The following is a 25860-nucleotide window of genomic DNA, read 5'->3' as shown; positions in this document are numbered from 1 at the left end:
GCTAATATCTTGGGTATCTGCTAGAATTTAGGGGCATGGGTTGAGTCTGCATCTTTTTGACAAGGTAATTTTTTTTTCTATCATGCAATAGAGATGCTAAATCCGATTTTCACTCTGAGCTTCAGGGAAGATGCAATTAGACTGTATATATATGACTTGTCACTTGCTTGTCAATTTTTCTTGAAGGTTAAAAATAAAATCTTTAGATACTTGATATTACAATGAAAACCTTCCATTTTCTCCTCTACTCAAGTGAAGATTTCTCTTCCAAAACAAACTGAGCCCTAACTCTGTTAGATGAAAGCCCCTTTGATCTTCCATTAAAGGAAACCTTCACAATATCATTATGAAAATGCATTATGAAAAATTCAGACACACATCCCTTCCTGACCCACAAATCTTCCTGACTTGTGGTTACATTAGACAGCAAGCTGCTGAACATCAGAAGACAATGAAGCAACAGCAAAATATGAAGCAGATATCTGCCCTGGTTGTAAGACTGCATAATCATTCCTGACCTCTATATTGGTAGAGCTAAGTTTCATCAGTCTATCTCTTATAAATTAAGTTTTGCTGTGAAAATGTGAAAAAAAATATGTTGAGAAAATACAAAAATACACCAGCTATATTTGAATATGCTTCTGTATGTCGTGGCATTAACACAGTCCTGAGTAACACTCCACTGTCCAGATGTGTTATAAAAAAAAGTTTTGCACTCTGCTTGTGTTTGATCTACACAGAAATAATATAAACTGCTGCATACTGAAAAAAAAAAAACCAATCCTGAAACTGGCACTGCTGTATTGTACATCAGATCTTTTTAAATTGCTAGTTGAGTTTTTTTGCTATAGTAACTCCTCAGAGGCATAATGAAGTTCATCAGTCACTGGAACTGTCTTCCTGCTGTGATTTGATTTACTAAAGTATCCCAGATGAAAATGATCTGCAAACAAATGTAAGGCTTAATTTTGTTTGTGTATTTTACTGACAACATATTTGCATGTGTTATATTCTCTCTTTCACCCTTACCTTCTTCATATTATATAAAACGAGAGACTCTAATCTACATAGATACCTTTTAACTTCCTAGCTTGTCAATTCCTCAAAGTTTGAAAGGGATGAAATCCTGAAATCTGACAAATACACACGAGTAATTTCATTTAATAAATGTAAGAATGAGTTTGATGTTATCTTCTTAATTCTTACTAGGTTATGATCCATAAGTCAGAATCACCACCAATTCAACATAATTAAGAGTCTTGATCAAAAGAGACTGGATTATGCAAACTGAGAAACAGAAGTGACAGTCTAGCTTATTAAAATCATCCTTCTAGACCAGATTTAATAGTATAATTGGAATATAGTTTAACTGCATTGACCTTGTATGTATTTTCTTTGGGATATGAAGAAATAAAATTAACATTTCATTAAGAAACTGTTCTCTGCTGAGTTTTTTTTTATGAGTATAACTGTCCACTGTGCAAATGACTGAATATACGTATGGCTGTACAAATACTTACATTTTAAAATTCTTAATATCTTGAAGAAGAAGATATTCGGTGTTACACCTCTGGTAATCCTAGAAGAAGTCCAGAACCTTTTTTTTTTTTTTATCCAGATACTGAATTTGGGAAATTCTAAAAGGTGCAGATAGTGATCACAATACACTAAGACATTAAAAAGTGCTAAGATAGTAAGATATTTCGGGTTCATTCAAAATATAAAGCAGGAGTGAAAGTAAAATTGAAGAAGAAAAGCCCCGATGAGTGGACAACTCATGCCTAAAGCTAGTTGCTTATTTAAACATCTTGCTGAATAAGAGCCTGAAACATGCCAGTGCAGTTGACTGGAACAGCTAATCTATGGAAAATCCTGTTTCAAAGAAGAATGGAAAATCTAGATTTACTGCAAAATGGAAATAACAAAGTATTTCAGCTGAAAGATATGGAAATGAGCTGCAGAATATCTGAAAAGTAATTGAATTCACAAAATACCAACATAATATCATACAAAGCCTGAGCGAATGAAAGTTAAAATGAAATGTTTACCATATCAAATATTTACTTTGTAAAAATATAAACTAGTCAGACAAGTTTGTATAAACTTGTTTTCATCAAACATTTCAGCCAAGTCAACAAATTCACATCTGCTATTTAGATTCGGACAAAGCAACGCTTTTCAAGCTGAGGGTAGCATTATAATGCTGCATAAAGGAACTAGGTTAGTGACACCACGTCTGACTTCGTGCAGCCAAAATTGCAGTATTGTCAGTAAAGTGACAGCAGGGAATGAAAACTAAATCTGAACTCCTGAAAAACTAGCAAGGTGTGCCTGAGCAAGTCCTAGCAAAAAAAAGTTAGCTTGCTAGTCCTAGTACCTTTAAATGTCATTTGCTTTATTCCATAGAAATTTAAGATGGAAAAAGAAAAACAGTTTAGTGCAAATAGTTAATACTTTCTATTGTTTTGTCTAGGAAGGTAGGCTACACTTAAATTCTTATTTTGGAGTAAGACCTGTCTAATCTGCTGTGGACATTATATCCCATTCTTTTATATGCAAGGAAGAAAAAAAAATTCAGGTACAAGATAATTAGCAAGTTAGTTAATTTTAAACTTTTGTCAGAATCATGTCTCAACTAGATTCTTCTATTCCCTCCTTCATCCATGCAAGATCTTTCTCAGAATTTAAGAGACACTGCACAGGCACTAGGAAATCCATGCATAATAAAGGACGTGTCTTGCAGCTACTCCTAGGGCAGAGCAGGGAACAGAAATTTTTCTTCAGCCTCTGCATTCCCCTCAGTTCTGTAGTGGCAGTAAACTCTGCCAGTCATTTTCCTGGCACAGTTTTCATCTGACTGCTTACCAGCTCAGCCATTATTGTTATCCTTGTCTGGACACAAGGGACAGCAGTAGCTGCCTTTATCTCCATCGACATGGCCTGCAAGGAGACCAGGGGTACACACTGGGTTTCCTAAGGCTCTGTCCTGGATTGTACATGAGCACACATTTGGGCTTGAAACAAGAGCAGCATAATGCAATTGCATTCTTGCTTTGGCAACATCAGAGACATATTTCCGTCAAAACATAATTTATGCAAGAATTTTCCCTTCATGAGAGATGAAACCAAGTCACCGCATTTGGATCAAGGTGGTAGCACCCTCTCCTGGGAACTGGAGAGTTCAGCTTTTAAACTTGGATTCATTCAGTTCAGCAGAAAAAGCAAAAGATTAGATTGAAAATTTGAATCTGTATTTAGACTCTGAGCTCCCCCAGAGCTTGTTAGCATTCATTTTCACATCTAGATAGCATCAAGCATGGCTGAGAATGTTAGTTTTAATGAGTTACAGCAAACCTTTGTGTGATATGTACCGTGGAATAATGAATCTCTATTCCATGCTGACTTGGTTTGGTGGGGCAGCCTTTTTAAATGCTGGGAAGTGAGAGGCAGAAATGCACCTCAGCCGTCAAATTTTATATCAGAAATGATTTGGAACAGTTGAGATATCAAACCATAAAAAGAGAGTTTTATAAAGGGAAAGCCAACTCAGCCTTAAAATAAACTTCATATCTTTCAGGACACAGACTTCACATTTCTCACTAAAAACAAAGCTTTGATGATTCTCAGAGGTATGTAAATTCTGCAGCAATTCATTTATTCACTGACAATACTCCACCTTCTAAATCAAACCTCCAGTGTGTCATTATCCAGTAACTCAGAATTAGCTCTTTGTGCGAATACATAAAGACTCTGAAGCCTGTGCTGAAAACAAAAGGAAACCCCATTTGCTAGATGTTTGATGTCTAGTCTTAGAAAATGGTTTAAGAGCATAGAAATTAAAAGGAAAGCATTCCCCTAACCCGTGTCTCTGTATTTGCAGATACTCTGTAGATCGTCACACTGATATGGACAGAGTATTCAACATTAATTCAGGAAATGGTTCGATATTCACTTCAAAACCTCTTGACCGGGAAACACTGCTGTGGCACAACATTACAGTAATAGCAGCAGAGATCAGTAAGTTAAACCTAAATACAGCTCCTCTCCCTGATGTAATGAATTTAGCCTTCTAGCTGTGTGTATGGAAAGCACAGTTGGACAGATGTCAGGTTATATGGATACTCCACTCAATACTAATGAAGAAGTAGTAACTCTGCAACAGCTTGTCTGCAGTTTTGTATTTACTAGGGACACGGTTCATGAAGAGGTAACTTAGCTGAGCAGGAAGGAAAGAAGACAGTTCTGTGTTTTCTAATCAGTAATAGCCATTTTTCACTGTGGTTGTTGAAATCAAAAACTAGCATGCAGCAAACAAGATGGTTTAAAGCCAAACTGCATTCCTTTGCTGAATTCAGTCTCATCCAGACTGGATGTTTTCAAGTAAGGCTAAGGTGGTTGGGCTGAGCTAGGTGCCCAGATCTTAATCAGTTTTAAGGATTTCTACTTTTGAGTTCTTGTGCATCCTTTTGAAATTACAAGCTGTGGTTACAAATCAGTCTGTCACTTAGTTTAGGATTGTTCTGAACTAATGATCTTGTGGTAATACTAGTCATGTTGATTTTAGAAGTAGAAATGCCAAGGATCTAAGATAAGGACATGTATGGTAGATGGCCTTTAAAAAAATCATTTTTATTTTAATACATTAACTATAAGCACATCAAGTTCTCAAATATTAGGGAATGCAATTCTATTTGCTTTTGCAGAGTCACAGTGCCTATGTTTATGGCGGAATGGTAGATAAATTTAATATAAACACCGGTTCTATGAGTGTCACAAAGTCTTTCTGCAACTCAGAGGCTGAATGGCTTTTCATTTTTCTGAAACAATGTAAGCTCTACTTTCTTTTGTTGTGAGTATGTGTATATGGCTCAATCACCTGCTGAACAGTGAGGAGTGTAACTTAAGAGCTAAAGAGTACTTGACTCCAGCTTTCTTTATTGTGTAAGTCTTTTTAAAACTGAAAACTGATGTGAAACAATGCTACTGAGGCAAGCAGATGGTTATGTGAAAGAGTAGGGAGCTTGAGCCTACAGGAATGATAAGGCATTAACAGTTCTCTCCATCTCTTGTAAGTTTGTGCCTTTTAATGCTATGTATGGGGTTTCAGCACACCAAATGCTGACTGTTAGGTGTTTGTGTTTCCATTAAATCCTTGAAGGAGTGATCTAGGGTCAAGAGTTGTACACTACAGGCAGCCCCTGGCTAGAGGAAGAGGGGAAAAATAAACACCTAAAAAGGAAAGAATAGTAACATTTAGGAAGCACGTTTGCACTGATCCCAGCAGGGCTGAAATAGTCTACAGTATAGAAAATTGTATAGTGTCTGAAAACCAGCTTAGCATCCATACAAAATCTCATTTGGTTCCTTGTTTCCTCCCCTAAGCATAGACCTTCTACTGGGCCAAACCCTCTCAACTAAACCTCTTGTGTCTGATACTGGCTTCTGTCTTAATTCCCGTTTCTCTTTAGGCTGAATCCTTCCAGGCTGCAGTGAGATACTTCCTAGGGTATGCTTTACTAGACCAAATTGGGCATAACGAGGGTAGATGTCTTCCAAAGGCAATTTCCTTGGTTGAAATGCAGCTACTGTTCTGGAATCCAGGACTAATTTTAGTCTCAAGAGACTAGACTTGAAAGTACCACTGCTTATTGTTCCTAGCTAAATCCAGTAATTTCTAGCAAGGCTACCTAAAGTCCCATTCCACCAAATTCCATAGAATCACTGATTAGCCTCAGTGGCATATTATCACATTAAACTCCAGGTATATTTCAGTGAAATAATCTCAAAAAAAAAAAAAAACCAGTCAAGTTGCAGACAGGATGCACGTTCAGATGGGTGGGTGCTTCCTTGGATATGGAAAAAAAAAATAAATTATAAAGTCATAAGGAGAAACACCTTTCAGTGATGACTGTTCTTGATTTCATTTTACAATTAAAAAAAAAAAAAGATACAGAATTCGTTTTGCCTTGGTCTAAAATTGTCGATAAGTGTAGATTGCTCCACTTCTAAATGTTCTTTTTCACCAGTATGAGCTGCAATTGCTCAGCAGCCCAGAGAATCAGTCGTGCTGCGACTGCTGCAGACAAATAGTTGGTGAAGCACTAGGTCAGTACATCTGCCATAGGCAGAAGGCAAATTGGCATTAAAACTCAGTACACATGTCTACTGAGTCACAGCTGCAGAATTACAGCTGATTTACCAGAGAGAATTCCCAGAGTATTTTTAAATGTTCGTTGCTTAACATTTAAGGGTAAATCAAACATTGGCAGGATTTTGAGGCTGTATTCTGAAAAAAACCCACTTTAACAGCTTGGTTGCTGGCTCAACAGAAATCATATCCCTAGAGAGAGAAACAGATTTAAGCAGTTTGTGGAGTTTATGGAGGTTTTTTTGGAGATGGAGCCCAGCAGTAATTAAAGGATAATGCAAACAAATTAACGTACATAAATTAACCTGCACAAATAATTTGAAAGACGATGACAAAAAAGAAAAATTAAAAAAGACTTGAAGCCATATTTAAACTTACATTTCCTTTAAATCAGAAAAAAGACTCATGTTCATAGAGTTTTTATGAAGCTACAATTTAGTCCAGTATCATTTTAAATTGTGAGAACCTTAAGCACCTAGAAATAAAATGAAAATATGTAGTTCGTGGTTCAAAAAGCAGGAAAGAAAACAATTGTAACTCTTGATAGGAGAAAAAATACATTGGCCAATATATTTGAATGTATTTGTTAGAAAAGTATGCCCTTATGAAATAGTCTTGCCAATAGTCCTGTGACTTCAAATGAATACCTTTGATTTCTGCCTATTATAAAAAAATCACCATTTCTATTCATGTATTTTAGCATAGAATTCAGCCTAGTCTATATTATACATAAACTGTTATTTTATTCATTGAATGAATTTAGTCCAATGGTTCATATTAGAAGGTAGTTTGTGCCTAATGGACTCATACTAACTTAAGTAGGACTGTGGAGCATTAAAGCACAATATATTGTCCCAGGGACTGAGCTCTGTAATACAAATACACAGTGCCTATTTTGGAGAAGGCATTTTTAAATTTATAAAACTATGATAAATACAGTAATAGGACTTTTATTAAAAGTCAACAAGCTACTATAATGAATAAATATAATAATAAAGTCAACAAGCTACTGTAGTTAATGCTTGTAGAAGCACATAGATTCTTAGATCTGCTATGTTTTATTGCACATTTTTTTCATTGAGTCATAGGTTAAAATGCATTAATAAACTATTTTAACATGGGTAGGAAATTAATATAGCAAAATTCAGTGTGAGCCCTCATATAAGAGAGGGGGAAGGTATTTATTTTAAATGAAACTAATTTCAATCACACTCTTTCCCTCATAGACGTGTGGTGCATTTCCAGATGTTTTCATTTTTATCTAGAAAGATGACAATATTTTCATCAGTATTTTATACTCAGGAATATTCTTGTGAAATTCAATCTCTTGGCACAATGCAGTCCTTACAGGGAAAGAAATTGTTTACATATGGGGATCTGCAGGTTCTATATAGGGCTTATGGTCTTCAGACGATACATTTTAGTTTTTACTCTGGAACACCAACCAAATCAATTTATAGCAGATTAGAAAACATCTGTGATCACAGCTGCAGTTACTATTTCTATAACATAATGATAATCATGGTAGCTTAAGGAACTGTGTCACAAGATTTGTGGGGACAAAACATTATATTTAACAAGTGGAGAGGAAAAAATCCGTTCAATTCCATCTTCATGACTCTTCAGTCGTCCTGTTTCAGAGCTAAGAAAGGAGGTATGTTCTAGATACTTTGTTGCTACCAAACTGTATCAGTGGGCTAATATATAGATTTAATTTAGGTCCAGTATTATATTTATGTATATATCACAAATACATTCATAATCATACTTAGAATGTTCAGAGGAATTTGTAAATCCTGGAGTCCTATCCAGTCTTAACTCTATAGTTTACACAGAATTAGAGTAATGATACTACATACGTCCATAATGCATTCACCAGAAATCAACAGAATCTAAGTGAAGCGCTGTGAGTGAGAAGAATTAAGGCAATGAGCCTAGAAGTTTGTCCTTTTCCTCTGCTGCACTGCGTTGGCAGCTGGGCTAAATAAAATCTCTGTTCATTCTGGTTTTATCATTTCAGACAACCCAAAACAAAGCAGCCGTGTTCCAGTGTTCATTAAGGTTTTGGATGTAAATGACAACGCTCCAGAGTTTGCCATGTTTTACGAAACCTTCGTCTGTGAAAATGCAAAAGCAGAACAGGTGTGTTGTCTCCTTGTACTAAGAAAATATTCCAAATTAAATCAGTTTTGCTACTGCTCTTGCATCACCTCATCAAGAGGGTGTACTTCACATTGCATCAAACTTAATTGCAAAATTAAACAGTGGCTGCGCAGTATCTGATTTCACTTAGTATTCTTGCAGCTAACACGACGGTATGTTTTAGACTGTTATTTTCTGTACTGCACCTTGTTATCCCTGACTCATTTTCATTCCATGATTCTCTGCTTTATTCAGGCATCTCCACTGTCTCCTTCAAAAACTGTTTCAGGGCTGTAGCTGTTACAAGTCCTGTCTGTGATACAACTACTTTATGCCAGATAACTCTCACTCAACCTGTCCTATTGCTAAGTAGTTCAAAGTAGCAGATAATTTGAAAGATTCAGCCACACTAATTCTGTGACATGAGGTTTGGGTAGATAAATAAACAGTCAGCTTGGACTGTCTCACCTTTCGTCTCTATTGCTTATCACATGCAAAGGTTTCCTACCCATCTGGAGTGGCATCAACTCAAGCCTTCTGTTGAATTCAATATGATTTTCCTGCCAACTTTCAAATTCATTATGTTACTGGCTGATGGTATAGAATACAATACTATGGTAGTGCTAAACAGCATCACTTTTCTTGAGCTCACTCTAGCAACATCATTTGCCTAAAAACAGAAGAAAAAAATGAGTAAGATTACTTTACAATCCTAGATTACATAAATAAAGTCCACTGACTTTGAAAATAATTCTGTTCTTATTGTTTCAGCTGATACAAACATTAAGTGCTGTTGATAAAGATGACTCTTACAATGGACATCAGTTTTCATTCTCCTTAGCTCCTGAGGCAGCCAGCAGCTCAAACTTTACACTACAGGACAACAGAGGTGAACTTCTGGGAAGACTTTTCTTATTATCTCTTCTTGCTTTCAATCTTCAGATGAAGACTTAATGCATGCTTTGTATATTTCCAGATAACACAGCAGGGATTTTCACCCGAAAAACCAGATATAACCGGCATGAAGCGAGTACCTACTTCTTGCCAGTGGTAATATCAGACAATGATTACCCTATCCAGAGCAGCACTGAAACAGTGACTATTCGAGTATGTGCTTGTGACCATCGAGGCAAGATGCTGTCCTGCAATGCAGAAGCCTTGGTTCACCCTACTGGTCTTAGCACTGGGGCTCTTATTGCCATTCTTCTCTGTATCATTATATTACTTGGTAAGTAGTTCAGGGACATTTTGTTGCTTTCATGGTTATTTTGCATTGCTATAATGATTATTCCAAGACTAGGACAAAGGCAAAGTAAAGACATCTTGTCTTATCCCGCATGTATATTATTCTGTTTCCTCCTCTGAGGGCTGCTACAGACAGGGTGTATAGAATACAACCTATCTAATCTTAGTTATCTAAAAGTGAGCAATGTACAGGCAAGAGGAGACAGCTGGGCTCTACCCCCCGGTCAATGGAAAGAGACAGCTGTAGAGAGACATTAATCCCATTCCTTATTGGTATCTGAGGAGGACCAGACTCATCACCATGTGCGGGTGTCCATCCCTTTACATTGACCATAGAAGAAGGCCAGATAACTTAGTTTTAAAGAATTAACTTCCAATATCTAAACTGAGGAGAAACAAGTCTTAGTGCTTCTGTTCTGTTGGAAAACTGTGGTGAAAGCTTCTAAAGGACTCTCTCAGAGGCTGCAGGGTGCCATTTCAGGGACCTGTGAATAGGAAGAGGTTGGATCCTGGATGTGGAAGATGTACAGGTGGTCAACATTTTATAGATATAGATAGATAGATAGATAGATAGATAGATAGATAGATAGATAGATAGATAGATAGGAACAGTTTGAAACATCTCTCACATTCCTCTGAAGTTCTACCCCTCTTGTACTGCAAACAGAGATATGGCCATTAGGCATAGTCTGTAGGTGTGCGGAGAACTGTGCAATACAACACAGGCTGTTCTCTGGGAGATGTTATTAGTCAAGAAAGAAGGGAGTCAGACCAGTTTTATAGCAGTAGGGGCAAGCAGGGGAGAAAATACTTCCTCAGTGATTCTGCTTCTTTTTACCATACTAGTATCTTCCTTGGACATGCTCAGCACCACTGCAGAATCATCCCGACCTTCACTATTAACCAAATTTCCCTCTCCAGTAATGAGTCAAAAGCCACATCGTGATTCTCAGACTAACAGTATAGTATGACTTGCTCAAATAAGCACTATCCCATTTTCAGAAAAGATTCCCACAATAACAATCTTATCTTTAATTCACTGTTAAATTCATTTTTCAAAACATGGTATCATTGCCCCTAAGGGTTCAGCTCACTTTGTCTTAAGTTCCTTACCAGAAAAAGAAATGTAATGCTGTAGGTAGTCTTGCACTCGTTAGTACAACTGTGCTCATTAATATCAATCTGACATTAAACGATTTCCTGTTTTATGTCAATCGAAAATAATTGATTCTGTGTGCTAAGCAGCACTTTATGTCAATTACTGCTCACGCCACCATGCACCATAAGCAGATTTTCAATTAACTCAGCTATATAATTTTCCATTTTCAGGTTGGTTGCAGAGTTTGAATGTGCAACCACTACTGAGTGAAAAACAATACTCTGGGCAGACCTGAACCACAGCTCAAAGTTTAGCAGCAACAAAAAGTGACTGTAAATTGCTAGGTTTATTTGGAGTTTGAGTAAGTCTAGCAGCTTATCAAGAGGCCTCAGACACTGCTAAACACTGACATGCAAATAAAGGTGATGTACTTTATCATGTAACTTCTCATGGACTTTTTTGCCTGCAAGTTCAGCACAAAATAGTAAAAACTACGTATCAGACGTGTGACATAACTGTCAAAGTCTCATCCTTGCATGTTCTGTGTAACACCTTTTTTGTAATAAGCTACTTCAGCAAGCTACTTCAGCAACCCTTCGATGTAAAATCTGTCATTCCTGCGCTTTCTCAGACCATTTTACCAGTCGCTATTCCAGAAGCCCATTCAAAATTGACACTTTTTTTCAAGTTCTCCGAAATTTTCTCTAGCTATCTCTGTTCTGTCACATACACCTTTCCCCAGTCCTCCCACGGAGTGTCACAGCTTTATGCTCTCGAGGAAGAGAATTATCTCTTACTGCATTTTTGCACAGCAGCACAAAGAGGCATCACTCAGATTAGGACCCTTCTGTGACAACACAAGTGAATTCTCATCATTAGGCTGAAAGCCTGAATTGCTGCCATCTGAACCATCTCTCCTTCAGTTTCACCACCTCACTTGTTTCAGCTTGTATTGACAGATGTCCTTCTTTATTCCCAGTATTCCCACAATAAGGCACAGCATTTTCCTACTTTATCCTGTCTTCTTGGTATCCTTCCATAGTCAATGGAGAGAAAAAACACATCTTCTACAACATGCTTAGGCACACCTACAGATAGTATTCTTGCTCTAAGCGATCCCGCAGGGGAGCTCATAATATAAAAACAAACAAACAAACAAAAACCCCCACAAAAATCCCCCCAAACCAATGAAACAAACACCACCTCACCCCAATCCCCCCCAAAAAACCCCAACAAACCAGCTTTTTGTCTGTCGAAGGAAGCTAAGAATGACAAGTTTCAGTGGGCTAGTTTCGGTTTGGGGACACCCTGAGTCCTTGCCACTGCCCTTTAAAAGGTTACAAATGAGGAAGGGACTGAAAAAAAAGTCTTTAACAGTTACTGTGCTTTGACTCACATACATTTTAGAAACACAGCTGACATGAAAGATAATTGTGATCCACCTTATCATCTCATATCAATGAGTATAGGCATTTCTGCTTTCCTTTGCTGTGAAAGAACTATAAAGACAGCAAGATGTGTCTTCCCTTGGAGTTTGCACAGCAGAGGTGAAATACTGGGCAAATGCAGACCTCAAACTACCAAAGCAACACTGACAGTAGAAATACATCCCTGCTCCTTGCTGCTGTTCATTTGTCAATGTTCAGCCATTTGCCTTAATGTATGCTCCAGCTGATAAATCTGAAGTTAGGTCCTAGCAGGAAAGTGTTTACCGTATTCCTTTCCATCCTCTGTGTCCACTTCTCCAACAGTTCTGAGAGTCACTATTGAGCAAAAATATTAAAATTTGGACCAGGGTCATTGAAAGAGTTCCTTCCCTCCAAATAAATGGAAAATATATGTATGCATACACGCACACTTTAAAATGAAGGACATAAAATATGTTTCAGAAATCTGCCTTTGGCAGATTAAAAAATAACTTTGTCATATATCATCAGTCTAAGATTTAAGCCATGTACTTTTTTAAGGTGATGTACATTGTAAAAACATTTCATGGAAGTTAATAAAACTTGGACTTTATGCTGGCTCAAAATCCACTCCATATTGCAGACTTTTTTTTCCAGAGGAGGATAGATTTACTTATCTTGTAATTCAGCCTTGCTAAGCTCAGTAGATTCCAGCCTTGTCCATAGCAGAAATCACATATTGTCCCAGAGGTTCAAGGTCAATAACATCTAACGTTGCTTATTTTGAAGAAAGTGTTTCTTCCATCCCAACTATCATGAAACTAGTTCTGTTCTCAAGACATCAAAATTACTATTATGACTCTGAGTAACAAAGGGCCTCCTGACAAAATGCCACTCCACTTGGCTTCTTACAAGCTTGACATTGCCTTTCTTCTAGTGCACATCCATGCCGTTTCATCTCCCAAGGAACTCACAGGCAGAGCAAGCACAGCCTGAAAACCTGGCACGCACATTTTCAGTTTTGCAAAACATTTTCTAAAACTTCAAATTCGAGCTGAGGTACGACATTTCTTCTGGGCTTTAATGGAGTTGGAGATTAACCTTCTTTCACTGTTGTTTTTGTTTCTAGTTACAGTGGTGCTGTTTGCAGCACTGAGACGGCAGAGGAAAAAAGAGCCTTTGATTATTTCCAAAGAAGACATCAGAGACAACATTGTCAGTTATAACGATGAAGGTGGTGGAGAGGAAGACACCCAGGCGTTTGATATTGGCACACTGAGAAATCCCGAAGCCATAGATGATAATAAGTTGCGCAGAGACATTGTGCCTGAAACACTTTTTATACCACGGCGAACTGCAACAGCGCGGGATAACACGGATGTCAGAGATTTCATTAACCAAAGGTTAAAGGAAAATGATACAGATCCAACAGCCCCCCCATATGACTCGTTAGCAACCTACGCATATGAAGGTAATGGTTCTGTGGCCGAGTCCCTCAGCTCCTTGGAGTCGGTGACTACAGACGGAGATCAGGACTACGATTACCTCAGTGACTGGGGACCTCGGTTTAAAAAGCTGGCAGATATGTATGGTTCAATGGACAGTGACAAAGACTCTTAATATGTTGCCTTTTTTTTTTCTTTCTTTTTATTTCCTGTCCTCATTTTCAGAAACAGCGTTGGGATATGTGAAGTAGCTATTTCTTTCTATTTCTCCACAGCTGTGTGAAAAGGGTTCTTTTTCTACCCATTTGAATTGTCTAATGACAGCAGTCTGTGTGGGTTAGCCATCAGAAAACTTTCTCTAGTATCATTTTTTGAGCTTCCAAGAGGCAAAATCCTTATTTTTTGGTGCATCCAGTTTACCAGGCTAGTCTTACAGGCACAGCAGTAGTGAAGGGGAAAGAAAGGATCAGATGGGGAGCAATATTTTTACTTGTTCTGCTTATATTGTAAATTGGGATATATTACTGTTTAAGCTCACTTGCTCTTCTTACTTGTATTCAGACTATTCAGCTCAGACAATTGCTCTGTCGATTGTGTATTGCACATCCCATTGTAATGAGGTACCCTAGTTTACCCTATGTATTATAGTTAAAAGTAGTGGTGATGGAACGAAGGTTTATTATACAAGTAAGAGTAAGCCAAGAAAAAACATCAAACATGCATTTTACTCATGGAGATGGTAGAAAGGCTTAATGGTCATTTAAACCTAAGTGTTTCTCTAGAACTTGCCATTGCCCCCAATGCACTGAATCATACTAACACACACATATATATATAGTTCATTGACTTCTCTGTATATATTCTTCTGACCTAGCATTGCTGGAGAGATGTGTGTGCGTGCACGTGTGTGTGGTCAGTAGCCTCAGTATCTAATTCTTAGATGATTTCCCAGTTCTAACCCCTACCTGCTTTGCGATACATGGAAAGTCATCAAATCCAACCACAGATTAGGTCATGACTTGGACAAAGGAACAGATCATAACTGTGCTTTTGTTTGCACTTCTTCAGTCAGCCTCCACCTGCACATCAGTTCAGTGATGGCCACTGCACTGGGGAGGTGGGAGTCAGGATGTTCATATCCAGCTACTTCTGCCTGTTCTCATGTGCAGGTGGGGAGGAGTGGCCTCAAGGTGACTGGCACCCACTGGAGCAAACAGAGCAATTGCAGAGGAGGAAACAGTTCTTTTTTTGTCCTCACCTTCTCTACCTGGATGTCCAGGGTGGATTCCTGACTTGACTCTCTGCCCAGTTTTGCTATCTGTAAAATGGGGAAGTAATGCCTACCTCATCAGGATGTTGCAAGAACTATGTAAGTCATTTGGAAAATGCTTTAGAAATGGAAAATGGCATTCTGCTGGAGGAAGTAAATTGTCATGGTTTTGGGTTGTTTTCTTTTTTTTTTTTCTTCCAGATTCTAGCCCTGAATGCACAAATAAGTGAGAATTAATTGTCATTCCAGTGGCCTGAAAAAGTAGGGTTTATAACTATAACTTGTTTTTTAAAGTAAACTACACAAGTTTGTTAAAGACTTCACCAAAAGGTAAAATTTAAATCACAAGTGTCACATTAAAAGGGGCAGAAAAGAAGAATTTTCGTATTTTCGTATTCGTATTCTATGCTCTAGGTGGTAGAGCATAGTTCTGTGGTAATTTAGTTTTAAGGTACTGTCAGCAGAAAAGCTGTAATTGTATTGCTGGTGGGATCATAGGTAAAATTGACTAGATACCACCAGGATTTATTTTTTTTTAATATATATATTTTTTTAAATTAATTGTATTATTCCAAATCGTGTTTTGAATTTTAATAGGTAAGGTGTTTTTCCTTCACCTTTCTTTTATGATAGTAGTTGTTATTGATTGTATCCATCAGTGTGTCTGGCTATGTCTTAGAGTCAAAGAGACATTGGTTTGGATGATGCTAAATGCATCTGTGATTGACTGATGATCTTTTTTTTCTTTTTTTTTTTAATCAATTCCCTCTAGTGATAACAGATTTGTTAAAGGCCATTGATTAGTTCCCAAAGTTAAAAGGGAAAAGTTTAGATGGTTGTTTTGATTTACTTAGGTCAGTGGTAATCATAACCAGTTTATTAATGTATTAATATTTGAGAGCTCACATTATTAGAACTTTCAGTCCTGTTCTCAGGATATTAACTGCATTCCACATATAAGGTTGTCAGGGATAGTGTAATTGTGGAAATACTATTTTGTATCAACAGCTTGAGTCATTTGAGAATTGAAGACCCAAGCTCACTTGAGAGTTGGGGTCTGTTTAAAGGTATATTTTAAAGTTATGTTAGTATTCTTGCTTAAAAAAGTAGGCACATCTATTTTTTCTTTTTTTAGTATAGTTTACAAGAAGGCGTAAGATTGTTGTCGTGCATTTAGAGCATTATTTTTAATTTAGTATCCTATTGAGATGATGTTTTTGTTAATTCCTTTTAGAGATAGAAAGTGTTGATTTCCATTCTTCTTTGTGATGGTCCATTTCTGTTTACAGAAACTAGTTTAAGCAGAAGTATACTTAGAAGTACACATTTTTTATTTATGATCACCCCATCACACATAAATTTTATAAAATTAAATGATAACTTTATACCTTGTTTCTGTATAAACAAGATGAAAGCATAGGTTGTGTTAAAGTAAAATTGTTTTTCCCCTTTTTTTTTCTTCAGTGGGTGAATTGCTCTTATCACGATCTTTTAACAATGATTGATTAGCATAGATAAGAGAAGTAAGGTAAAGTAAAAAGTACTTAGGAGAATATAAGTATTTCTTAAAAAATGGTTATAGGTTTTTTTTATTATTATTTTATTTTATTTGCCGGTCTTGTTTGCATTCTATAGTTGTCTTTCCTTTTAGACAGGCAGAAAAAATTAGTTAAATAATTTTAATAAATCCAGGGTCTCCTGAGGAAGACTTGGAAAAGTTAATACATATTTATATAATTTCAGACATGCGTAAATCCTGGTATCTACTTCCAAGTTGAATTGGTTGAATTTTTAAATTTTTTATTTAATTGAAATAAAGTTGTATATTCATAAGGTAAAAGTTTTTTCCACCCTATTCTCATATTTAGTAAAGGGAAAAGAAAAGACAAAGTAAATTTATTAAAATTTAAACTAACAATACATAAAATGGTTTGTTTTATGTAACTTGGTTAATAGTTGGTCTTCCAACAAATGGTTCTTGATGAAAACACAAACAAATTACAAGAATTAATAAACTAATAATCTAAGTAATTATTAAAAGTTTCATCGGTCTCAGGCAGTTCTGATTCTCTCTTAGCTTGTTCCTATAAAAAGATGAGGAGAAAATTCGGCCTACTATAAATTAATCATTAAAAAAAAAACAACCAAAGGAATAATTCATTGAGTGTAGACTTAGTTTCTGTGTATATTACAAAAGTGAAAAGAATTTAAGAGAAATTTGCTGACAGTCTCTTCACTCAGTTGTCAGTGCGTGTGTGTGTTGCATTCCTAGAGAAAGAGGAAAAGAAAAAAAGAAAAAAACACGAGTCCCAAAGGGGTTTCTCTTACAGGTTATCACTTAATGAGTCAGGTTGTTTAACGCAGTGGTTAAAAGTCAAGCACTGATGTTTAATTCTTTGCAATAAAACAGCTAGGTAAGAAAAACAAGAGGAAGTATAAGATCACATTGTTTTTGCTGAAGTACGCTTTCTTCTTTTTATGCATATTCCTGTGAAACAGAAGGAAAGAAAAGAAATATGCTTGGTTCACTCTTGAACTAGTGATGTTGGTTAGAAACAGGTGTTTAAGATTAAAAAAAAATTCAGCTTTGGCTTCACGAAGTGTTTGCCACTTAGTTTTGACAGTTTAGTCTCCGAGTTTGGGGGTGAATCACATCTTTGATCAGAGGGAGTGAGACTGCTTGTAAAGATTCGACAAGAGTCACTGTTTGAGCTGGGTTTCTTTTAGGGTTTTTTGCAGGCTTCTGCTTCTCACCCTGGAGCCATGAGTTAATTTTATAAGTTTCGTAGGTAACACTTGTTCCATTCAGTTTACTCCAGTGGCTGGATGCTGTCTGGAAAGTGGATGCAGCTTCTCAGCATCCCACTGCCTTAGCATTGACTGGATTTCAATATCTCTTGATTTAAGGTCAGATTTTGATAGTTTAATAGCAGTCAAAAAATTAGTATGCCGTTTTTTGCAGCAAAAGGTAATCCACAGTTTTCTCTTTACAGTTTTTCTCAGACAGACAGGAAAATTAACAAAGCCTGAGTGAGTGATAAAATTTTTTCTTTGAGAGTTGTTATCACCCCATGAATACCTAATTAGGCTTGGTGTATTTTAGTTGTTAAGTTCACGATATTAAGCACAGCAGATCTAGTAGAAATGCATTGGCACACAAGTGCCTGTAATAAAGAGTTAATATTAATTGGTTTTCGTATCAACTACGAAAATTCTGTTTCACCCTGCAGATGCAGAGTTTTTAATCACCAGGCTAGCAGCAAACAACTGTTTATTTAGGTGAATTTTAGTAGCTTGGCAAACACTAACTTTAGTGAGTCTAACACTTTGTATTTTTTTTCTTTAATGTATGCACATTCCACAGCTTTGTTTGATTGTGTTTAACAGCAAGCAGTTTCGCTGGCAGTTTTTTTTTCTTTCTTAGCATATAACACCTCCTTTACCTGCAGCTCGTTTTGTTCGAAGCCTGCTGTAGCAAGTGAAAATTTAAGGTTGTTCGCTTCAGTTCTAAACAACTTGTTTTTAGCAGCAAGTTCAGAAACTGGAATTTTCAGTTGTTCTCCTGTTTCCCCTCTTATAGGTTAACAATAACTTTAATACTTGATTTTCTGATTTTAAAACCACATATTCAACATCACTAATCAGTTTAGAAGGAGGTAAAGTTTTAGATTTTTGTTGTGCACAAAACACACTTTGTTGTTCGAATTGTAATTCCAGTTTCTCTGTATTTTCTTGCATTTTTGCCACCTCTATTGGAGAGCAGGAATCATTGTGCAAAACACTACATTCGTTTTCATTAGAATTACAGTTTTCTGTGGTTTTATTGCAGCAAATATCTCCTTTCCAGATTCCCATATCTGGATGAGTTATTGACTTTTGAGGCTGTTTGGCTCCAACAACCAATTTGGTTGTTTGTTTTTCTAGTAGTTGTTTCTCTTTGCAGTTCACAAGCAGAGTTTTAAGGTGGTCCATGCATTTCACAACTTTTCCTTTAGCTTTTTTAAACATTTCAGTGCACTCTTTCTCCACTTGGGAAGAGGTAAATCTGCATTTTTGCAGAAGAATATTCATAACACCTCACTTTCTTGGTACCATTTCCTGTCAAAAAAAGAAGAATCTCCTGTCCAACGTGTATTAATTTATTTGTTGTCTATCAGTGTCCCCCTCCAGGAGACCAAAGCCATTTAATGTCCAAAACAGTCTGGTAGTGTCTCACCTAATGAGACCCTTTGCTAACAGATTCGCTGAGACAGACAGGACATTTGATACCTTTTATATATAGGGACTGCACTTAATAGCAGTAGAAAATCCCTTCAGCAAATTTCTCCTATCAGTTATTTCACCGTTGACGAAACTGTCAGCATCTAAGAACGGACTCACTCTAACAGTTCATGAAATAACACATTTATTAATGCAAATTTGTGACAATTTATGGGGTTCACTGTGTCTGGAATAGGGTCTAACTGCAAAAAAACACACTTAAAACTATGTAGTAATAATAATAATGCAAAGCATAGGCAGAGACACTAAAGCAAAAGCAACTTACAAATAAGTAAGACAACTTAAAAAGACTAAGTAAAGCAAAAAACCTAAGTACACACTATAAAGCAAAAGCAACTTACAACAAAGTAACAAGGAAAAATTTTAAAGTACTATGGAGCAAAAGAAGATGGAGGAAGAAGAGGTAGCCCACAGGTTACCTCCGCAGAGTTGATGGAACTTCTCCATGATTTTTGCTTGCATCCAATCTCTTTTTATACCTTTTTTCTTTAGGCAGTTTGAGTGGCTATAGTCAGTAAACTAATTTTGGGGTGATAGACAGATGAAATAAGCCCAAAGGTCCACTTCCTGAGTTCCCAGCAGGCAGGATGTGCTCAAAAAAAGACCATGTTATCTCCATACAGTATCACTCCTTTCTTCATTTTAATCCTTTTATCAGTTTCTGGGAATGTCTCCCCAAGTACTGGAGTTTTCCAGGAATCCATCAGGAGGGTTTTTTTCTTTTTTTGCGTGGCCTTATCTACCACCTTAGAACAAGTCTCTGTGTGTATGTTTATCTCCTTTGCCAAGCTAACTAATTTTTGTCCATGGTGGGGGGAGACACCATAATCTTGGGCCAGAACTGTTTTCATGATAGTTTGCTCACCACTCAGAATTTCAGTTGATTTGTTAAATGTGTAATGACCTTGCTCTTCAAATTCAGCCATCTAGGAGAGACTGTCTGGAGAAAATCCTGAGGGGCTGCCATGGAGCATATCCAGTTTCCAGGAGCTAAAAGTGACCCTGTGTCCCAAAGTAGGGAACCAGCCCATGGCTCTGTGTCAAGGAAAGAAGGAATTAATTTTTTTTAATATACCTCATAGATAACTGTTCTCATTTGTTTCATTTTGAAAGAGTATTTAATACCAGAATTACAGGAATGGATCTATTCTCCCTCCTTAAGTGAATCAGTCTGAAAACTAAACAGCTCCAATTTACTCCAAAAATAAAGAGAAATGAGAAAAAAAGTTAATAAACAGAAAATAAAGAGGGATTAAAAATTCATCTCTGGGATTCATTACTCCTAGTGAGTTAAAGAGAGCAGTAAGAGTCCCAAGTATTAGACTTTTACAACCACAACAATGTAACTTCAGGTTTTGCAAGCCGGCTCACATGGAAGAGAATGAGCCAGCCATGCTGCAATGCCTGGCTGGGGCAAGAAGGGACTCCTTTGCAGTGGGGAGAACTGCACACCTATGAGTGTAGGGCAGACTAGCTAATGGCTTGCAGATGCCCAACATGATAGATTGGATGGGTTTACAGAGCTGAAGAGCCCAGATTTTCCAAGGGTCCTGAGCCCCCAGCCTCCCTGAGGCAGGCCTCTCACAATGTTTTAAGTCCATCAGTTCCCAACTCCATTGCTTAGAGAGCCTGAGCCCATTGCACCCATCATGATGGTAATGGCACAGCTAGACCCTTATTATGTCCTCCTGAGGGCCCCTAAGTAATTTAAGATGATAAAGGCCTTTGAAAGCCTAGCCTTTCATGGCTTCCATGAAATCAGAGCTTCTAGGAAGCAATATGTCCAAAAGCTGGCTCTGACAGACAGGAGAGACCATCTGGATTTCAGATATGCGGAGGAGCAGCAGATGCTCAGCACCACCTGCCACAGGTCCCTCACTTCTGGCTGCTCCCCTCATACAATCAGGGGGGCCAGCCTATCCCTCCAGGGACTCCTAAACGTACGCCTCTCTCACCCTTCACTGTGGGGTTGCCTCCAGCAAATAACCTCAAGCTCAGATGGAGCTCACTGGATGCCCAAAGCGAGCCAGTGAAATGTCCTTTCCTCTCCTTCAGCCCTGAGGAAACAGATTGTGTGTGGAAGGGATCACAGAGGTGGCTGTGAAACTGTACAGGTATTTGGCCCTGTGAGCCACCCCCAGCTCACTGGGAAGAGGGAATCACTGGCTCTTTACTGAAGACAGACCCTGTGCCCTGAAGGAGCTGGGCCACTCTGCGGGTCAGCCTGCATTAGTCACTTCTAGGAATGGGATAACAAGACAGAAGGATAACTTGTAACTACTTTCCGATGTTTGTACAGTGCTTTTGTCTGATTTAGTGATTGTTAGTAGCAGTCCAAGCTCGAGTTTTGGATTGGTTTGATTTCTTTCCTTTTAATTCAAAGCTGGTTATTTCTTGTCCATTGAGTGACACGGTAAATAATAGAGAGTGGCTACTCATGCCTGTTATGTAAATATATTATATATATAAAATTATGTTATGTCACCACAAATATGGTGCCTGAATAGCAAATGCATTCGTCTAAGAAAATTTGAGGCAAACTTGCATCCACATTATTATTTATGCATTTAGGTTTTAAGGTCTGGTTTTTTCCTGCAAATTACACAAATTTAGCATCTCTTACACAGCAAGAAGAGTTCAGTTCTTCCTTTTCTTCTTGCTTGGCAGTACCACAAAGTGCAATTTATAAAATCAGTATTGCATATTAAATATTGAAAGTGCCATATTGCAGTGAATACAAAACTTTGCAGTAGAATTTCTTTGCACTATATTGCATGGCAGCGTGCTAGATGATAGAAATGAGTATTTAACAATGCTTTCACACAGTGCTACAGTTGTCATTTACAGATAAACAAGTGTTGGACTATGGGCTATGAAGTGGGTTTCAAGGCTGTTTTAAGCCTGCTCTTCTTACAACCGAACCTATTTAAGAAGAAGTAATATTATTAGGAAGTTTAGCTAAGCCAGGTAGAGAGATAGCAATGCAGTTGCCTTTAATTTGGAAAAGCATCTGACCTAACAGCAGGAGACCTATTAAAAGATGCCAAGGAATTCAGTGGAGTCAGGATGAAACAGGGACCTGGGAGACTATTCCAGCTGTGCTAGTGCAGAACAGTAGAATCTCTGCACTTGGAATAAGGTTTCTACTGTAGCTATTTCATCCCAAATCCCAAAAGAGTCACTTTATCTCAGAAAAATGGGGGGAAGTGGTGTTTCTGTTTTGTGTTTGTTTGATTATTTCAGGTTAAACGCAATTATATCCCACAGCAGCACTGGTATGGGGAGACACAGCAGCCCATGCCTCCAATACATTGTGCCAGGACATCTTTCTGTGTAGACAAGTGCATGGAAGAAAGATGAGGCAAACGTAGATGGAGTTGTGTCTAACCGTGAGAAAAAAAAGTTGTCTCTATTTTTGAGTTATTTCTGGTAAAAAAATTGCTAGGTAAGGTACCTAGTAGAAAAAGAACACTTCACCTGTACCAACACCAATATTTGCTAAATTTTTCCTAAGAAAAAGATATATTTTTCTGGTCTTAATTCATTCTATGGACAGGTATTTCTTATCTGTTAAATGTGAATGGGAGAGGCAACCTTCAAATAATCCACTTTTGGAAGTAGCAGGACATATGACATCACAAAAATCCCACAAAACCAAGTAACTGAACATCTGCATTACCATAAAAAAAAAGAACAGTCATAAAGAAGTAGAGCAGAAAGAAATGGCTTTAGAAATACGTATCTACACATGTACAGTATGATTAAAACGAAGGGAAATAATGAACACTGGAAGCTGCCCATGTTTCAGAACCAGAATTATCCATGTTGAGCAGAACCAACACCACACAGTGACTTCTAACACTTTCAGGTTTCCTACTGCAGCCAGAGGGAGATTTGCAGAGGTAGGAAGAAAGACATCATCTTTTTCAGACCAAGCAAATTAAATCCAAGCCATTTCTATGCAGATCTCTAGGAAAGAAAGAAACGTGTTAAATTTCTGCAGCAGAACTATCTTGATGCAGGGTGAATTACTGACAGTGGTTCTAAGCAGTAACTTTCTGCAAGCGCCACTGTGTTAGCTCTACTTGCCACCATCTCTTAGAATTCTCTCCATGTTTCCTTTGACTATAAGTAGTATTAAAATTTTTCAGAAGAACCACTGTCCCAATTGGATGCTACCATCCCCTGCCTATTTGCATTTCAATTAACTCTGCAGTCTGAGATCCCTTGTCAAATGAGAGTTGACAAATTAACAGTCATTACACTACTTCCAATGAATATGAACTATGACATAAGCTGTGAAAGGCAGGTTTTTTCCAACCCCTTTAGACCTGTGAAACAGCAGCCTCCTCCAATAAATGTCAAAGCCACAATGTTTTTTTTTTTATTTTCAGTTTAGTCTTCAGAAAGACTTCTTTTCTTAGAGATTCCTTCTGTACTTTAAGGGGAACAAAAGCATATTTAATGTCTACAGACTCATGCATTGATCCAGAAAGAAAGCAAAAACCACAACAGCCAACACAATGCTTTAATACCAGTCTCTCCCCTCAGTAGTTTATTTAAGCCAGCTGAAACAATCTTGATTCTGCCCATCAGTTTGTAATATTACACTTTTGAGCCCAAAACTGTGTTCGTCATATACTTAAACGCTTTCCTGAACAGTTCATAAAGTTCAGTGGTAGGTATCCAAAAGCTATGGTTGGGGTTACAGGGAGCACAAGTGTCAGAGAATTGAGAGTTTCAGGAAGAAGAACAGAAAGTGAATTGCATGGGAGGGCGGGGGGAGGTAATTAGTCATATGCAATGCAGGCCCATGACGCTTAAAAGCCACAAAGCTATCATGCATAGATTTACTGGATTTCAAAGGAGTTTTTTACAGAACCTGCCCTTGTGGACTTTTTTTCTGCATGCATCTTTTGCTGTCTTTAAAAATAAACTAAAAAAAAAAAAAAAAAAGGAAGAAAAAAACCCAAAAAAACCCAAAAAAAAACCACAAACAAAAAAAAAACTAAAAAAAAAAAAAAAGAGCTGCTATCTTTAAATTTCTCCTTCCACAAAGTCGATTTGATAAATAAGGCATAAGTCCAACATATAGAGAAATCCTTTCCACTCCCATGGGCTTTTGACCTTTCCTATAAGACTGCACTATTTATGTAAATATACTTGGAGACTCTTTCTATAAGCTTTTAGTTTTCTATGATCTACCACTTTAGTGTTTATTAAAGATACAAATGTATAGAATTATTAAGCATTCAGGTCAACACAACAAAGAACACGGCAAACATGAAATTGTTCTGGATTTTGACACATAAAAAACTTTAGAATCACTGTACTGTTTTAATTCTGTGATTACTTTCATTGCTTTGAAAAATTAAAAGAAAGGCCTTATAATAAATGCTACGTGCATCTTAACTGTGTTACTGAGCAAAATCAATCTGGCAAACTCCTATTGAGATTTGTGATTTTTTTAAACCCTTTAAAATAAATGCTTTTTGGTATTGATTTTTTTTAATTAAAAATACTTCCAAGCATAAATTGAAACCGATGCCTTCACCTGGGAAGATTTACTTGCTGGCATGCTCCAGCCACATAGTCTCTCATGATGTCATCCCCTAGTTGTGCCAAGGGAGCCTCAGCATTGGATGGATCTGGTCAATGCTCAGCAGAGAGGGACTTGTGGGCAATAATATTTTTGTCACACAAGAGTTTTACACTTGGAAACTTCCCTGTTTTGCAAATTGACCCATGCTGGAATGATTCTCTCTTCTGCAGTGTGAATGGGCAATTTGTTATGGTCAGATTGAAAGTGTGCACTCACTCTCTTACATTTCCTGTTCATTGTACTGGCTTCTTTTGGGGGGTTGGGGGGCAGGGGAAATGAAATTTAAAGATTTGATGAGAAACCAATTTGAACAACAATTTCTCACAGACAGAGTGAATTTGCCTTTTTGCAAATTGATTTTTGTAACGAGTTATTTATATGATACTACTTAATAAATTGTTTTTTCTAACTTGTTTTTTTTTCCTAATTCTCTTAATCTATGTTATGTATTTACAACACTATCAACAAGATAAGCCTTTGAAAAGATTCTCTGATCGCTTTAAGAAAAAGGGTTAAATTAACTCAGTCTTTGAAATGCCATTCGTAAGTGTCTGGCTTGCAGCATGCTATAAGAGCAGTAGGATCACTATTCTGTGATCAGTGAGGCCTCCCAAGAGTGATATAATTTCAGAAGGCATCATTTAGTGATGCTTACTATGAACAGGATTAGTCTATGATCGTAAGCCAAATTTTGACTAGCCGAGGTTTCCCAGGAAGGCAGCAGAAGCTTTGTCAGGGTAAAGCATGTAGAATGCCTTTCTTGAAGCTTAAGAAGTTCACATAATTTATAATAGCAGTGTTCAGTTATTTGTCTTTCATCGTATGAGGTTCAAAAAAGATTAAAAGTCTCAGTTCACTTACGGAAAGTCCAAATGTCATTTGCAACATCCTTTTACATAAGGAGGGCAACCTCAAGAGGAAATTCTTCATTTTAACACTTCCTTAATAAAAGACCTGTCTCTATCTCCAGAAATTCCATCATAATTAAAGGACAAGGACAAAGAAAAGAGTGGGAAAGGTCACAGCAAAGTGAAACTTCATCAAAAGCATTAGAATGAACTACAAAAAGCAAACAGTTTAACACTGAAACCTGTATGTGGTTTATGACACAACTGAGTAACTTTTGTAACCAATGAGAAATGAGCCCAAACAGCCACCTGCGATCTTTGGTGAACCTCCAGAGGAAAACCTCTGTATGAATAGCCAAAAACCCCAGCTTTTA

General features: G+C 37.3%; 1 protein-coding gene across 3 annotated transcripts in view; it reads left to right on the top strand.

Annotated features, from left to right (window-relative positions):
* LOC113993201 (cadherin-6) overlaps positions 1-23999 on the top strand; it is a 109284-nt gene extending 85285 nt beyond the window's left edge. For all 3 annotated transcript variants that reach the window (XM_027731147.2, XM_027731148.2, XM_027731149.2), the window contains 5 exons: positions 3881-4017; positions 8169-8290; positions 9062-9179; positions 9267-9518; positions 13170-23999. In XM_027731147.2, coding sequence (XP_027586948.1) covers positions 3881-4017; positions 8169-8290; positions 9062-9179; positions 9267-9518; positions 13170-13660 — 1120 coding nt within the window. In that variant the 3' untranslated portion in view covers positions 13661-23999. The remainder of the gene's footprint in view (positions 1-3880; positions 4018-8168; positions 8291-9061; positions 9180-9266; positions 9519-13169) is intronic.
* The last annotated feature ends 1861 nt before the right edge of the window (positions 24000-25860 follow it).

This window comes from Pipra filicauda, unplaced genomic scaffold (genome assembly GCF_003945595.2).
Source record: "Pipra filicauda isolate LSUMZ 115617 unplaced genomic scaffold, ASM394559v2 scaffold490_size440907_pilon, whole genome shotgun sequence".
Taxonomy (NCBI): domain Eukaryota; kingdom Metazoa; phylum Chordata; class Aves; order Passeriformes; family Pipridae; genus Pipra; species Pipra filicauda.
Note: the sequence above shows the minus strand (reverse complement) of the source record. Positions and strands in the feature narration are given on the sequence as shown.